The sequence below is a fragment of the Oncorhynchus mykiss genome, chromosome 6, assembly GCF_057628025.1.
Source record: "Oncorhynchus mykiss isolate SJ-2025 chromosome 6, ASM5762802v1, whole genome shotgun sequence".
In the NCBI taxonomy this organism is placed as follows: domain Eukaryota; kingdom Metazoa; phylum Chordata; class Actinopteri; order Salmoniformes; family Salmonidae; genus Oncorhynchus; species Oncorhynchus mykiss.
In genome coordinates this window covers 42800556-42818639 of record NC_143027.1, presented here as the reverse complement: position 1 = coordinate 42818639, position 18084 = coordinate 42800556, and the positions used below count along the sequence as shown (strand labels likewise).

Sequence of the window (18084 nt, the reverse complement as noted above, 5' to 3'; positions counted from 1 at the left end):
CCCAATCATGATGCAACTAGAAAACATTACCAACCCCTACACTGTATTTTCCGCTGGCTGCCCCTCCACCACAGAAATCACTGAGCTAGGCTGAAACTGTCAGGATTTGGCCAGGGTTGTTCCGGTTTTTGGTCACTAGATGCCCCCATTGTGCTTTTTGACCTTTTGTTTTCCCTTGATCCCCATTATTATTTGCACCTGTGCCTCGTTTCCCCTGATTGTATTTAAACCCTTAGTTTTCCTCAGTTCTTTGCTCTGTGTTTGTATGTTAGCACCCAGCCCTAGTATTCTGTGAACTCTTGTTGATCCCGGTGGACTCTCTTGTGGAATTCTTTTTTTTGTTCTTGTTTATTTATTTTTGAGTATCTTTTGAGGCTTTTTATGCTATACCTACCACCTTGTGGATTTACCTTTTTGTCTTGGATTACCTTTGTTCTTGTGGAATTCCTTTAGAGGTTGTGGAGTTACATGTTTTCCTGAAGGACTTCTCTTTTTACTTCATTAAATACACCATCTCAAGTACTGCTGTGTCTGCCTCATCTTCTGGGTTCTGCCGACTATTCGTGGCTCAGTAGGTTAAGTGACTGTTTCTCACTCCGGAGACCCGGGTTCGTAACCGGGCCCTGACAGAAACACCTGCATTTTGGAGCTGCCTTAAGAAAGCAAAATAAGAGACCATGTTTGTATGCGGCATTATTATCTTAGCAATTATTATTTTTTTTTTACATTGTTTGAAAACGGATATGTGACACGTATAAATGCCAAAATAACATTTGGCTAAACAGGTGTGGCTCAAAAGAGGTGGGGCTCTGCCTGTGATCCCTTATTGATGTCACTTGTTAAATCCACTTCAGTCAGTGAAGATGAAGGGGAGGAGACAGACTAAAAAAAAAAGATTTTTAAGCCCTATGACAATTCAGACAAGGATTGTGTATTGCAACGCTGCTGGGTTGTTTTGTGCTGGGCAGTTTCCTGTGTGTATCAAGAATTGTCCACCACCCAAAGGGCTTTCAGCCATCTTAAAACAACTGTGGGAAGGATTTCAGTCAGTTTGGGCCAGCATCTTTGTGGAACGCTTTCAGCACATGGTAGAGTCCATGCCCAGACAAATTGAGGCTAATCTGAAGACAAAAGGAAAGGTGCAACTCAATATAAGGAAGGTGCATCTAATGTTTGGTATACTCAGTGTATATCTACAAGTATAACCTCTCTTCTCTGTGGGTTCAGGTGGGCGACCAGCTGCTGGAGGTGAATGGGCGGAGCTTCGTGGCCATCCCCCATGATGAGGCGGTGAGGATCCTGAAGACGTGTCGCCACCTGCTGGTTAGGGTGAGAGACGTTGGCCGCCTGCCCCATGCCCGCACCGTGGTGGACCAGACCAAATGGATCAGCAGCCCTAGCCCTCCCAGCCCACCGCCCATAGCAGAGAGCACCGCCAGCCCAGCTACTACACGGTGATTTAGCACAAACAGGCACAACATTGTCAAAAGGGCAATCTCTTTGTGAATTCTCTGGGTGTATCCAAAATGGCACCCCAATTCCCAATAGAGTACTCTACTTTTGACCAGAACCCTATGGGCCATTTGAGATGCTTCCTATGAGAGTTCTATGACATTTTTGTTTTCAGCGAAAAAGTCATGTTGAAGGTCACAGTTCTAACTGCAACTAGTAGTGAGTGTAAGCTCTTTTCTCTGTTTATTTTAAATTCCCTTTAAACCAAACATTCTTGGAATGTACAATGAACAGTGGCTCCAACATTCCCTTAAGAGGGATGTAGGATGTTTCATGCTTCAAACATTGAATGATATTTGCATTGTCAGTCATTTCTTATTTGAGAAGAAAGAATGTCTAGGGCATTGATGGAAAAATACTTTGTCTGCATGGCACCCTATTCCCTATTTAGTGCACTACCAGTACACTATATAGGGAATAGGATTCCATTTGGGATGCTGTCATTCTGTTGGGTGAAATCAATTAAATTCAACCGGTTGACATTAAGATTAGCAACATAATTTAATATTTGTTTTCTTTAAGACAGCCCCCATTGAAGAATTTCATTGAATTATCACGTAGCAAGGTAGCATAATGAAATTACCATTCAGTCTCTGACCAATGTATTTATTTATCCTACCACTGTCAGTGGCAGGGCTTTTGTCATGCTAGTGAGTGAGTAATGTGAGGCAGAATACATCCACTTCATTGTTGGGGTTTGACTGTGACGTGTGATATGGTGCTCAGTCCCACAGCGAGCTGCCTGTCTCCCTCCTTTCCTCAGCTCTCTGTCACCAGCTCTAATGGAGGCAGGCTGTTTGAGAACCCTAGGAAGTATGCATTTCCCCTCAGCTCCTTTAGAAATCAAGCAAGGTGGCTTTTAGTCCTTCACGTCCATATATTTGGCATCTCATTATTAGTGATATCCTCCTTCCAGCACTTTCTGTTTAATTACTAACCAAAGAGCCTACTCGGTCTTATGGCACAATTCAATCGAACCGCATTGCGTCAGCTGCTTAGCCTGGTGGAACCAGGCTAATCTGGCAATAACTCACATGCTGTTTCACTTTACGTATCCGTGAAACGAAACGTGAGTGCAGCAGCCAATTTGCTTGACCAGGCCAGTAGCTTCTTTTCCCATGGGCAAATGACACCAGCGATTATTTCCAGAGTAAGAAGTGTGTGTTTGCGAGGGCAGTAGTTAGTCAACAAAGAAACTGCATAGCCTACACATTGCTGTGGTGGGTTCGAGTGCACTAAGTTCTGCTTCAGTGTAGTGTGTGTTATTGGCTGAACCTTGAGCTGCAGCTGTCTGAATGTCTGCTCTGCTCTCTCCTGAATACTGTCCTTGACTGTTGTAATGACATTCACTGTTCAAGGTTATCAGGAAAACCTATGGCACTTTAGTGTGGGTGTATACTTGTGTGTGCAGTGGCGATTTTACCATGGAAATATTGGTGGGGGCAAAAAAAAATGCTTAAGATGCATGCCAGCTAAGCCACAACACTAAACAATACATTAGTTGCACTATAACGGTGACAAACGTTGCCCACAAACTGTTAGGGCCTACATAAAGCTGTCCCAACAGAGCTTTCTTTTCAGCACCATGGAATGAATCCTTACCACTGCTACACCTGGCTATTAGTGAAGCCTTGTCTGGCAGCAAAACAGTTAACTCAGGCTCATTTACTACCTTTAAAAGAAACATGGCTGACTTGCTTAATCACATGTGGTTTCTACTGACAATTGAGATGTACAAACTATGGCATAAGGGGACGACGAGCGGACAGGAGGCAATCCGTAATTTTGATTAAGACATTAATGAGCGAGCTAGGACGGACGTAGTCAGTATAACTATTTGTTGTGGACTTTTGAAATGTACCAAGACAGAATTCAGAACATAGGCCGTTGTTACAGTATTTTCCCTGTACACCAAGTCAGAAACGTAGGATTAATAAAGGGGGCATATAAGCAGACAGTGAACGCTCTTACAATATTCAATGATATTTATCTAAAACAGGCTATAGGCTACATATGCACCACCAACAGCTAACAGCTTACTTAACAATACACATTTAGTATTACTTTTTTAGCTACAGTATACATATCTCCCTGTCATATTACATAATTTATGCAGCAGCATACAAGACATTTTTGGACTTGTTGTGTTGTGTTCACTTTTACAGGAAGGTGGCGCGGCAGTCGTCAAAGTCTGGCATTCTCTGGATTTTTTTCAAGACAACTGAGAACTCTGAAAAAACAAGGTTGATTCATGATGTCAGTGAGCTCTAATCATGATGTCAGTGAGCTCTAGAAAGAGGCCCGAGTTCCTGACTTGGAATTCTGAATTGGCTGACCATTCAAAACATATTTTCCCAATCGGAGCTCGTTTTTTTCTCAGAGTTCCCAGTTATCTTGAACTCACTGAAGTCTGAGATTTTCCAGTTCCGAGATTCCAAGTCAGGAACTCGGGCCTCTTTCTAGAAGTCATGCTCGATTGACAGCATGGCCAATGTTTAATATTTATCCTTTTAAGCTTGGAAAAGAGACCCTTAAACCCAGCAGACTAGTGATTGCTTTGCAGTGCTTGCAGGCAGCCACTGATTCCTTCCAAACCACTCATTGTTGAATTTCCAACTTGTTGTGTAATGTTTATGTCCAATGGCCGATGAGCAACATTACATTTTATCTATATTTTCTCTTGATAATTTCTCTTCATATAACACCTTCCCAATAAATCCACTATTTATTTTAGACAGGTCTGAAGAAGCATGATATGAATAAAATGTAGTCTATGTCAGAGGAAAATAATATCCTTGTCCTTATGTTAGGTCCTGATGAGGCAATGCCAAATGGCTGTGGGCTAATTCTAAGATTTGCTTAGAAATCCGTGGCATTATTTTATATTATTTTATAGGATGATGAGTGCAATTGAATCATTTTCTCCAAATGATTTGATGGAGTGTGCACATGCGGCTATGCTGTGTTGAGTAGTTAACAAAGAATTACAAACTCCTATCCTTAATTTAGAGTTATTAATGTAACTTTAGTTGTTCCACAAACGTTGGGCTATATGTTTTTGTTTTTAATACATTGTAAGGCTGCATGATGAGACTAATGATGATTTGAAAAAAGTCACTTGAAAAGGCACGAGCTCTGCTTTGTTTTTTGCTCAGGCTGTACACACTTCAATCGTCTCTCATTCCCAATTTGACAAGCACTTAATAATGCCTCGAATTTCACGGCGGCATCTCCTTTGTGGCCGTAATGCAACCTAAAAAGATCCGTGCCTTTTGTGGCCCAGAGTGCTGCGTTGTGCCCTTCTCCCTGATTGCTGTGCAATCCGAAGCGCCTCTCCCACTCACATGGCTCTCAATCACATGATCGGGTCTGTCTCACAGGCTACAGGTGAAGACAGACACATTGGGGACGCAATTGAGCATGTCCTTGTCCAATTCCGAGGTGCATATTAAAGATATTGGAAGAACTGTCCACATTTACTTTTTGTCAGCCAACAAGATGAGAAGGCCCAACGAACAGCAAAACCACTAGCTTATGTCAATCCACTATCCCCCATAGTACAAAAGTAGACCTATTGTGTGCAAGAAATAAATATTCCAAACATAGTCTGGGACAGTTGTGGGGTGCAATAGATCCCAAATTAATACGTAGCTGATGCAACAGATCAGAACGTTTAGCTTAAAATGTTGATAAACTATTAGGGTATTTCTTCACATTATAAGTGCAGCAATGCGCACATGGCAGTAGGCTGTGAAAACACTATCAAAAATGACCGTGAATGCAATTATGCATGTAATGCATTTATTATTAAGGCGCATTTTTATGGTGAAAATTATCTTCCCCACACTTGAAACTCAAGCCCTGCTTATGTATGCCAGTTACGCTCTGAACCCCTTGTAAAGCAGATTAATGTGCTTAATTTTAAGAAGCACTCTTTAGTAGTGATTACAAACCTTATCAAAATATATAGGCCTATGAGAGAATTTTGTACCTGTTTCCTCCAGCAAGTTCACAAGGTCCTTTACTGTTGTTCTGGGATTGATTTGCACTTTTTGCACCAAATTACGTTCATCCCTAGGAGACAGAACCGCTCCTTCCGTACCAATCCTTCCTGAGCGGTATGACAGCTGCGTGTTCCCATGGTGTTTATTCTTGCGTACTATTGTTTGTACAGATGAACGTGGTACCTTCAGGCGTTTGGAAATTGCTCCCAAGGATGAACCAGACTTGTGGAGGTCTTGGCTGATTTCTTTTGATTTACCCATGATGTCAAGCAAAGAGGTTCTGAGTTTGAAGGTGGGCCTTAAAATACATCCACAGGTACACCTCCAATTGACTCAAATGATGTCAATTAGCCTATCAGAAGCTTCTAAACACATGACATAATTTTCTGGAATTTTCCAAGCTGTTTAAAGGCACAGTATGTAAACTTCTGACCCACAGGAATTGTGATACAATGAATTATAAGTGAAATAATCTGTCTGTCAACAATTGTTGGGAAAATGACGTGTCATGCACAAAGTAGATGTCCTAACCCGACTTGCCAAAACTGTAGTTTGTTAACAAGAAATGTGTGGAGTGGTTGAAAAACAAGTTTTAATGACTCCAACCTAAGTGTATGTAAACTTCCGACTTCAACTGTATGCACTTAAATAGCAAATGGAAGACGATTTTCATGTGGTTCATTTTCATGCCAGCCAGGAAGGCTATACTCCTGTTGTAAAGATAAACAATGTGCTTAATATTATTAAAGTTGAGAAATAAATATAATAGGCCTACTCTATAGAAAGCCGATGAGGCCATCACTAGGTTTTCTCGCACAATTGCATAGCCTATAGAAATGTTGCGCAACATTTGCTCATGGGCTCTCATGACGTGTTTGATTAGATTTTCGATTATATTTACATTGATGTCAGTGACTAGAGGGACAAAAGAGTGCTGAGTAACAGGCAGTTAGCAAGTTTGGTAGGCTACTAATAACCATCAGCAGCATCAGAGCTTGGAGAAGCCTATTTACCGGAATTTGACTGCCTTTGTGACTCGTGATCACCGGTGTGGCGGTAATGCAGTCACCGCAACAGCCCTAGCCATTGCGCCAAACCGCCACAAGGGGCAGTTAGAACGCTGATTATGCTTTCGTTCCGGTCCTCAGAATGGGAGAAATGAGCCCCTCTCTTTCCCTCCCTCTACCTCCCTCCCAAACACAAGCCAGAACACACAACCAAGATGCATGTGTGTGAGGCTATTTCTCAACATGGAAGGGGCCCTCTGGTTAAATTCGATGGTAATGCTTCATTATTAATTTGCCCCCATTTATTTTCTCATTTGCAAATGGATTCACATGGCTGATCTGGAGCAGGCCAATAGGCAAAATAATTACTTCATGCTTTTTACAGAGATCATGGACCGCTCTTAATAGAAAATTATGCGCAGCAGCGCAGCTCCCTACAACTGACTCACTAGGGAAGTGGTCAGATGACGCAGATGCTAAGCTACAGGACTGTTTTGCTAGCACAGACTGGAATATGTTCCGGGATTCTTCCGATGGCATTGAGGAGTACACCACATCAGTCACTGGCTTCATCAATAAATGTATCGATGACGTCATCCCGACAGTGACCATACATACTGTGGCGTACAGCAGGTCAGCCACCAGGGAGAGACTCGTCGAGGCCTGGTGACAGACGGAGTATACATCACCAGGCGATGGCTCCATCTGCTGGACGTGCCAGGTCTCGACAGCTCTCCGGCCGGGACTAAATGGGGCTGATTGGGAGCTGGTGAGGAATCAAGGGCTGATTGCTCACCAGCTGTGCACGGCCCTTAAAGCTGCCAGAAGGGCAGCACACAAGGGAGAGTGGGGGAAGAAAGGACTCTCGTATAGTTGGGGACGGTTACAGAGGGAACAGGAGTGAGTGCAGTTGCGATCCCGACAGGATACAGCAAGACCCGGGGCCCAGAAGACGGTATCCCGGAGAGGGTCTCAAAGGGGAGACCTATCCTTTTCTTTTTTATTTATTATTTAAATAAACACCCTTGAAACCGAGTTTATCCTACTCTGTCTGATCTGTGTAAACGTCTTGACCAAACCCCCTGGTCTACCAAAGTACATACCCCAATCAGAAGCCATGGATGAACAATCAAACAGGCAAAGTGTCAATACAGGAAAAAGATTGAATCAAACTACAACGGCTTCCGATGCTCGTCGGATGTGGCAGGGCTTGCAAACTATTACCGTCTACAAAAAGAAGCACAGCTGCGAGCTGCCCAGTGACAAGCCTACCAGATGAGCTAAATAACTTCTATGCTCGCTTCGAGGCAAGCAACACTGAAGCATGCATGAGAGCATCAGCTGTTCTGGACGACTGTGTGATCACGCTCTCCGAAGCCGTGAGTAAGATCTTTAAACAGGTCAACTTTCAGACGGATTACCAGGATGTGTACTTCGAGCATGCGCTGACCAACTGGCATATATCTTCACTGACATTTTCAACGTGTCCCTGACCGAGTCTGTCATACCAACATGTTTCAAGCAGACCACCACAGTCCCTGTGCCCAAGAACACCAAGGTAACCTTGACTACCGACCGGTAGCACTCACGTCTGTAGCCATGAAGTGCTTTGAAAGGCTCACATCAACACCATTATCCCAGAAACCCTAGACCCACTCCAATTTGCATACCGCCCCTTTCCCACCGGGACAAACGGAACACCTACGTGAGAATGCTATTCATTGTCTACAGCTCAGCGTTCAACACCATAGTGTCCTCAAAGATCATCACTAAGCTAAGGACCCTGGGACTAAAAACCTTCCTCTACAACTGTAACGTCTGAATTCTTGACGGGCCGGCCGGTGTGGTAAAGATCTGCCACGCTGATCCTCAACACGGGGGCCCCTCAAGGGTGTGTGCTCAGTCCCCTCCTGTACTCCCTGTTCACCCATGACTGCATGGCCAAGCACGACTCCAACACCATCATTACGTTTGCAGAGGACAGAACAGTGGTTGGCCTGATCACCTACAATGATGAGACAGCCTATAGGGAGGAGGTCAGAGACCTGACAATGTGATGCCAGGATAACAACCTCTCCCTCAACATGATCAAGACAAAGGAGATGATTGTGGACTACGGAAAAAGGAGGACCGAGCCCAACCCCATTCTGTAGTGGAGCAGGTTGAGAGCTTCAAGTTCCTTGGTGTCCACATCACCAACAAACTAACATGGTCCAAGCACACCAAGAAAGTCGTAAAGAGGGTATGACAGCGCCTATTCCCCCTCAGGAGACTGAAAAGATTTGGAATGGGTCCTCAGATCCTCAAAGTTCTACAGCTGCATCATCGAGAGCATGATGGTTGCATCACTGGCGGGTATAGCAACTGCTCAGCCTCTGACCACAAGGCACTACAGAGGGCAGTGCATACGGCCCAGTACATCACTGGGGCCAAGCTTCCTGCCATCCAGGACCTCTATACCAGGCGGGTGTCAAACAATTGCTAAAGACTCCAGCCACCCTAGTCAGAGACTGTTCTCTCTGCTACCACACGTGCAAGCGGTACCAGAGCACCAATTCTAGGTCCCCCCATTTTTACACTGCTGCTACTTTGTTTATTATCCATGTGTAGTCACTTTACCTCTACCTACATGTACCTCAATAACCTCAACTATCCGGTACCCCCGCACATTGACTCTGTACCGCTACCCCCTGTATATAGCCTCGCCCACTGTTACTTTATTGTTGTTCCTTAATTTTTTATTTATTTTTATTTTTTATGTAATTGTTTAAAAAAAAAATATTTTTACTTCAGTTTATTTTAGTAAATATTTTCTTATCACTTTTTTTCTTAACTGCATTGTTGGTTAAGTGCTTGTAAGTAAGCATTTCACTGTAAGGTCTACCTGTTGTATTCGGCGCATGTGACAAATTCAAATTTGATTTGATTTGTAACAATGTAATTGACTGTTGTTTGTACAAAGTAGCTTAGCTAGGTGTGCTAGATGTCAGCATTTAACCACCAGCTTTACTAAAATGTATCAACGGCGGATCACTCTGATATACACTGAGTGTACAAGACATTAAGGACACCTGCTCTTTCCATGACATAGACTGACCAGGTGAATCCAGGTGAAAGCTAGGATCCCTTATTGATGTCACCTGTTAAATCTACTTCAATCTGTGTAGGTGAAAGTGAGGATACAGGTTAAAGAAGGATTTTTAAGCCTTGAGACATGGATTGTGTATGAGACATGGATTGTGTATGTGTGCCATTCAGATGGTGAACGGGTAAGACAAAAGATTTAAGTGCCTTTGGATGTGGTATGGTAGGTGCCAGGTGCACTGGTTTGAGTGTGTCAAGAACAGCAACGCTGCTGGGTTTTTCACACTCAACAGTTTCCCATGTATGTTGGGGAAAAACGGGTTGGGGAAAAACCGATCGGTAACTATAATTTGTTATGTTACCAGAAAAAAATATTGTAATCAGATTACAGATACTTTAGAAAAACTAGATGACTGCATCGAGGATTACTTTTAAATTCAGAAAGGATGTTTCCGAAAAAAAATCCTTGACACTTCTGTTTCTTTCAATGACATTCATATATATTAGCATTGAAAAAAGGCTAACATTTAAGGTGGTTCCACCTGAGTGAGTCTGACCACAAGTCAGAGACCAGTATTTGAACCCAATAATGGATGAATTCAAGAAGTTTAAACTGCCTTTAAATCATTGTTTTTGAAACCAGTCGACAGCCTGTGAAAAATGCACTCTTGCAACATATACATAGTGGGTATCCCAGCCAATGGAATAAAAGTGGGGCTTTTATTGCTCAATCTAATTCATGCTGATAAAAACAATGCTCTCACACTTTTGATAGACTTAAAGGTGCGATCTGTAGTTGCTACATCCATTTTTGGAGTTTCAATTATATATATTAATGTAAAGATATAATTTAATTGTATTATTCTATGTAGTAGAAAGTGATGGGTTAGAAGATTTAACATCCTTTAACATTGATTTTTGTGTTATTCTAATGCCTTTTAAAGGGAAAGTAATCTTTAAGTAACTGAATGTAATCAGATTACGTTACTGAGTTTGGGTAATCCAAAAGTTCAGTTACTGATTACAATTTTGGACAGGTAACTAGTACCTGTAACGGAATACATTTAGAAAGTAACCTACCCAACACAGGGAACAAGTATGGCCCACCACCCAAAGAACATCCAGCCAACGTCACAACTGTAGGAAGTATTGGAGTCAACATTGGCCAGCATCCCTGTGGAATGCTTTCGACACCTTGTAGAGGCCATGCCCCGATGAATTGAGGCTCTTTTGAAAGTGTTCCCAATGTTTTGTACACTGTATAAGGATTATATATTGAACTAAAATATAACAGGCAACAAATGTGAAGATTTTACTGAGTTACAGTTAATTTTAGGAATTCAGTCAGTTGAAATAAATTAATTAGGCCGTAATCTATGGATTTCACATGACTGGGAGTACAGATATGCAACTGTTGGTCACAGATACCTTACAAAAATGGGCCTCACAGTGGGCCTCAGGATCTCATCATGGTATCTCTGTGCATTCAAATTTCCATTGATAAAATGCATTTGTGTTTGTTGTCCGTAGCTTATGCCTGCCCATATTATAACCCCGTCGCCACCATGGGGAACTTTGTTCACAACGTTGACATCAGCAAACCTCTCGCCCACACAATGGCATACATGTTGTCAGCCAAATTCTCTAAAATAAAATTGGAGGTAGCTTATGGTAGAGTAATGAACATTAAATTCTCTGGCAACAGTACTGGTGGACATTCCTGCCAATTGCATGCTCACTCAAAACTTGAGACATCTGTGACATTGTATTGTGTGACACATTTTAGAGTGTCCGTTTATTGTCCCAAGCACACGGTAGACCTGTGTAATAATCATACTGTCTAATCAGCTTCTTGATGTGCCACACCTGTCAGGTGGATGGATTATCTAGGCGAAGGAGAAATGCTCACCAACAGGGATGTAAACAAATTTGTGCACAAAATCTTAGAGAAATAATAGCTTTGCGCCTATGGAACATTTCTGGGATAGTTTATTTCAGCTCATGATACATGGCACCAACACTTTACATTTTGCGTTTATATTTTTGTTCAGTGTAATATTCCCCTGTCCTACCATAATCAACACACACACATTTTACAGTAACAATAAAATGAAATATAACAGAATAAAATAGAAAGGATATTTTTCCCGATGGCTAATGCTACCAGTACTCACGTGGGAAAACGTTTTTGGAAACAATTCTGAGAGTTATTTGCCAAAAATAGATTCATTAGAATCTCCTCAATCAAAACGTCTTGCCTGTATGGAATTCTGAAAGTGTATTTGAAAAGTGATTTGGTCTACGCACGCAACTTTTAATTGAGGAACCACTGTATGTAGAGAATAGTGTGCCAATTTGGGATGCATCTGTTGGCTTCCTTTTTGCTGAGGCACAGGGAGCACTGCTGCCAGTTTTCTCCGGGCTGTTGTTTTCACATCATATTACATATTTCAAAGTCATTTGTGCTTGGTTGTTATATGTGCTATTGTAAAATGGGTTTTCTGTCAGTGGTTCATAATGTGAGCATCTTTAATATTCTACTGTTTTTTGCTGCAGGCCATCTTCAGCGCGGGCTACACCTGTATTAGGAAAGGTAAGTCAAATTCTACTACATACTTACAGTATATACTCCTATACTACTTGATGCTACTATATCGTCATTGATAAATAAACGTATAATATCCGAGTTCTTTTTCCTCCACCCCAAATGAATGACATCAGAAGTGAAGAACACATGGACATCGCATACACACATTTATAATAGGTCTCTTAATTGAGGGGTCACCAGATTTGGCCACACTTAAGGCCTTTTAGACTGACAGTTCACTATCTTCAGATTAAATCTTAATATTCTAGTACCTTTAACCTCACAGACAGCTGAGCACATCATACATGAACTACACAGTGTGTGTGTCCCAAATGGCAGACTATTACTATATAGTGGGCTACCAGGGCTACCCGTGATGGTTTGTTAAAGTCCCATAACTTGAGTCACAGCACTTCAGGGTCGGATACAATCTGCAATATGGATTTTCGAAATTGAACTAGCCGCAAAGTGCCTCTGGGCCCTGCTCAAAAGTATAGGGTCCCATTTGGGATGCACACTAAATCTTACAGTACCATTAAGGTACGAATAGCTATAGCTCAAAGTGGGAGTACTTAAAGTAAGACCAGGGCTATGGCCCAAAATGGCACCCTATTCCCTATATAGTGTACTAGATCCCTATGGGCTCTGGTCAAACGTAGTGGTCTATGTAGGGAATAGGGTGCTATATGGGATGCAATTTAGTAGCAAATGCAGAAAACATAGAAAACAGTAGGATTTACTGGAAGAGAAGAAAGAGAGGCACTTTGCGGCTAGTTCGATTGGAAAATCAATACTGCAGATGGTATCTGACCATGAAGAGCAGTGACTCAAGTTATGGGACTTTAACAAACCATCACGGGTTAGGTACTGTATGTACATATTGTGTTTTACAGTTAAGAGTAGCTCACCCCTGCTTTTCTCTTCTATCTCTCTTTCTTTCTCTCGCTCTCTTTCTCTCGCTCGCTCTCTTGTTCTTGCTCCCTCTCTCTCTCTCTCTTTCTCTCTATTTCCTAGCAAGAGAGGCACTGAAGTGAAGAGGAAATTCAACAACTCTCCATGTTCAGGCCTTCTTCACAGGCCAAAACGTGGTGGTTTTAACAATAAAGAAGCATTTTTATCCACTGTCCTCCAAGAGTTGCTGAATTTCATCCTCACTTCATTCCTAACATCCATGACCTCATCCTTAGTTGGACATTTTGATCGATCCTGTCAAGGGACAGTGACAGCCACCTGACAAGACGCCATCACCATGGCGACTCAAAGTCAGGTCTCGTCAATAAAAGAGAAAAGCGAGGGAAGAGTCCTTTGTTAGTCATCTTTAATTAAAGGGGAACACTGAGCTAATCTCATGGAGGAAATGCTGTATTCCGTATTCAGCCATGACGCGTCACTGTTGTTGTCCCTAAAACCTCACGCTACTCGTGAGCATTCGCTATCTATAAAGTTTAATACAGAGAAATGCAATGCAACAGATGAAGTAGAATTACAGTTTACAGTAGTATGACTATTAGGGCAAGCAGTGTGTTTATCAGCTGAGATATGTAGAGAGAGTTGATCCATTTCTTTGGAGACCCTGAGGTTCTCCTCATGTTCTCCAGTTTGGGAATAGTCTCTTCTCACAGCCACTGTGAGTGTGCAGAGTGCCCTGAGTCTGGTGAGAGAAATATCAACTTGATGGTTGAGCAATTCTAGGTTCTGAATCTTTCATTTGTATTATGGTTTACCTTCTACTGCTGTGAGTAGAGTGCTGTGTACCTCTCCTGGGGAGGCTTGCAGAGTGGTCCCATGGGGGTGATGAGAGGCAGGATACAATGACAGACAGCCTAGACACTCAATCATACACACGAGCATGCATGCATACACAGATACATGGTTGAGCAAACACGCATGTGTGCCACACACACCACACACACACTCAATCATCATAAACACGTTGAGACACAAAGGAGCGCAATGGCACCACCAATGGTTTCACACACAATATAGACACGTGTGTGTGTGTGTGTGTGCCTGTGTGCGTGTGTGTGTGATTTTCAGTGTCTATGGTGAGTTCTGGCAGCCAGAGAGAGGTTAATGGCCCTGGAACCAATCTCACAGTCACACACACACAGATACCATTCTCTCACAGTCAAAACAGCAGGAGAACACCTTATGGTGCCGCCTGCTGAGAAGTGAGGACTCATGACCAATATCAATGCTACCTAACTCACAACAACCAGCTTTAGAAAAACACATTCACTTGCTGTGAAATGATACAGGTACGCAAACAAAAGCTCTGTCTTTCCTCCTTCTGACCTAGACCAACACATTCACATCTACCAGTTCCTAAATGTGTCATCTAATCTTGCGATGGTTGCAGCTTTGTTTCCAAAGAGGGGATGTCTTTTATTTGGCTTGTTTCCTAAATTGCACCCTATTCCCTAAATAGTGCACTACCTTTGACCAGAGCCCATAGGACACATCCTCATATCCCTAATGCATTCAGTCAGTCTGGCTTGCGGCTGTTAAAATGATACTCTGACCTGTATTAAATCAACATGCTCTCACCACCAATCTCCAATTACAAATCTCATTAGTTGCAGACCACCAGAGGCACCCAGTTTGGACTCATTCCTGATGAATAGCTGTTTAATTTTAGCAAGGTCCTTTGATGTAGATCCAATTGTAAGCATTCTAAGCACATTTGTATGTTGGCTTTCTGTTCACAATGGAGCTCAATGGTGAGAGAGTGAGAGAAAGAAAGAGATAAACCGAGAGACAGAGGCCAAGACAGAGACCGAGGTGACTCGAAAGAGCTATACTGTGCTTGATCACACTTTCTGTGATTGATTATGCTGAAAGTGTTTTCTCCACAGTTTTCCCTGTCCTTAGTCATGCTCTGTTCACATCATCAACTCTCCTTTACACCTTTGTAGACCTTCAACTGTATCTCAAACCCGATACGTAACCATAAAAGTGACTGCTCTTCCATTGTATGGATTTCACTGCAGAATATGGAAGCTCACGTAAACTCCACAGGGTTGTGTTACTTGGAATGCTACCGGGGTAAACCCTTGTAGGGTCACCTTGGGGAGAAACTAATGTCTTCATTGATTCCCAAATGGCACCTTGTTCTCTTTATTGTGCATTACTTTTGACCAGAGCCTCTGGCCAAAAGTAGCACACTACATAGGGAATAGGCTTCCATTTGGGAATTTCTCTGGTCTGAGCTAAGTATGTTGCTGGTGGAGAAGTGAGGGCAGCACAGCGCAGGACAGGAGCCCCGCGTGACTGACAAATCCCCTTAGTAATTAATCGGAACAAGAGTCAATGCTTTGCTCCTGACCTGCTAACTGTCTCTGTCATTTTTCTCTTTACTCTCTGGGCCCGCAACATATTCATCCTCCTGGTGCTCCTCTTGACAATCTGCTTCACATTCCCAGGCGTCTATAACCTCAAACATTTTGTGTCCTCAAAAAGGTGTGCTGCGGTATATCATCTGAGATGTCCAAACATAACCATCTGTGTTAGACGTCCTCTCCACATACACGCTCTCACAGCTCTCATCCAGGCACCCATTTTTTAGAATGAGTGGAACTGCATCATTTTGAGTGCCATCGTTTAACCATGAATGGTATTTAAGATCCATCAATGGCTAGGTACTCAATATTCTATGTTCCGGTCTATTTAAAGCTGGAATGGTCATTTCAAGCTGCAGCTGAATAACAATGATACAGTTATTGGTCTCACCCTAACACTGATGACTTTGAAGTGGTTTATATTGTTAGAGCTTGAGAAACGCTTGTTGTTGTGCTGTTGCTGTGTGTGGGATGACTGAGAGCAAAGGAGATATGCTGTACAGCAGACTCTGTACGCGCTCAGAAATAAAGGTTGAGATTTTTCTTAAAGGGGCACAAAAGCTTGTCACTGTAGAGGTACACTCTAAGCAAGGTATGTCCTTTGTACCTTTCGTTAACAATACTGTACCCTAACCAAACCCTTAATTCCAAGAGTGCACATTCATTGTTTCTCTCTCTCTTCTTCTGTCTTTCTCCTCCCACTCTCTGCCTGTCTGTCTTTCTTTCTCTCGCTCTCTCTTTCTCTCTCTCTCTCCCTCCCTCTTGTTCTCTCTCTCTCTCTCGCTCTCTCTCCTCTCCCTCTCTCGATACAGTCAGTGTGTCGAGGTGTGTGGCCCCCAGGTTCCCAGGTGTCTCTGGAGGAGCAGGCCTTTCTGCTGCTGACAGACCCAGAGAGGCAGACCATGGTTTACTACCTGCAGGAGTACCAGGACGGACACATCGGTCTGGAACCCCTGGCTATGGCCCTGTTTGAACTCTTCAACACCCACGCCAAGGTACTGTAACGCCTGCTGAGACAGCACATCTGGGCTAGCATCCCAAATGGCACCCTATAGGTCACCCGAACTGTCCACCATTCTTCCTCCTGTCCTCTCTCCAGTTCCATTTGTCAAAGGAGACAATGAAAACCTTGTGCTCGAAAGTTAAACGCTGTCCCAATAAATTCCCATTGAGAGCATAATGTAGTGTGTGGAGTCCCCTTTTCACCTTTTATTGGACCCTTTCTGACTTCCAGCACCTGCTCTAAGTCAAATAAGGACTCTATATAGCCTATAGGGCCTCTATATAACCTATAGGGCCTCCGTAACATCATAGGGCTTCCATGTAACTGTGATAGGGCATTTATGTAACTCTATTGGGCCTCTATGTAACTGTGATAGGGCATTTATGTAACTCTATTGGGCCTCTATGTAACTGTGATAGGGCATTTATGTAACTCTATTGGGCCTCTATCACAGTTACATAGAGGCCCAATAGAGTTACATAAATGCCCTATGTAACTGTGATAGGGCATTTATGTAACTCTATTGGGCCTCTATGTAACTTGTTGACCGTTTCTCCTCTACAGTTATCCTTGCTGTCTGAGGTGCGTACACTGGTGGCTCCCCAGGACCTGGAGGTGTATGATGGTCTGGTGCTGCACCGTGAGAGGGAGGCTCTGAAGGCCTGGCATGGAGAAACAGGAACGTTGCATCCACACAGCCACTGTGTACACACAGAGCGCTCAGCCAGCCACAGCCACTCCAACCCCACCACTCTCTGCTCTGCCAAGGTAGTGGAAAGATTTCACCCTAAATGACACCCTACTCCTTATACAGTGGAGTACCTTTGACCAGAGCCCCATTAGCCCTGTGTGTGCACGTGTGCGTGCATGCCTATTCAGGTCTATGGTGCGTGTGTGTTTGATTTCCTCCAGGCATCTTTTTAAAATATGTTCTGTCATCAATTGGATCTGGCACCAGTGTCAAATGAGAGAGAGCAGTGATTTCAGATGAGATTACTGAGCTGCAGTGCCAGTGTAGCATCGATGTTTCACTGAATCAGTATGGCCCTGATCAGTACAATGGGACCTCATTCTGCCAGGGCACAGTCACTCTACAAAACACTCTATAACCATCCAAATGAGACCCAGCCACCCTGTAATAGAAACGGTTAAAACAGTGTTTGAATCCACAATGGCACCCTATTCCCTATTTAGTGCTCCTCTTTTGGCCAGACTCTGGCTCTGGTCAAAAGTAATGCACTATACAGAATAGGGTGCCATTTGCTCCAACAAAGCAGAGATTATTCAGCCGTGGACCGGGGGGATTTGAAACCATTGTGAGGAGAGATTATCTTTAAGGTGACTGAGAGCTGAACCCAAATACAGTTGAAGTCGGAGGTTTACATACGCCTTAGCCAAATACATTTAAACTCAGTTTTTCACAATTCCTGACATTTAATCCTAGTAAAAATTTCCTGTCTTAGGTCAGTTAGGATCACCACTTTATTTTAAGAATGTGAAATGTCAGAATAATAGTAGAGAGAATGATTTCTGATTTTTTTTATTTTAT

At 42.9% G+C, this 18084-nt stretch overlaps 1 protein-coding gene across 2 annotated transcripts in view; it reads left to right on the top strand.

The window, feature by feature from the left end:
* Positions 1 to 18084, top strand: part of LOC110525992 (whirlin) — a 101852-nt gene that overhangs the window by 66673 nt on the left and 17095 nt on the right. For both annotated transcript variants that reach the window (XM_090237962.1, XM_090237961.1), the window contains exons 4-7: positions 1228 to 1454; positions 12164 to 12200; positions 16345 to 16527; positions 17100 to 17303. In XM_090237962.1, coding sequence (XP_090094088.1) covers positions 1228 to 1454; positions 12164 to 12200; positions 16345 to 16527; positions 17100 to 17303 — 651 coding nt within the window. The remainder of the gene's footprint in view (positions 1 to 1227; positions 1455 to 12163; positions 12201 to 16344; positions 16528 to 17099; positions 17304 to 18084) is intronic.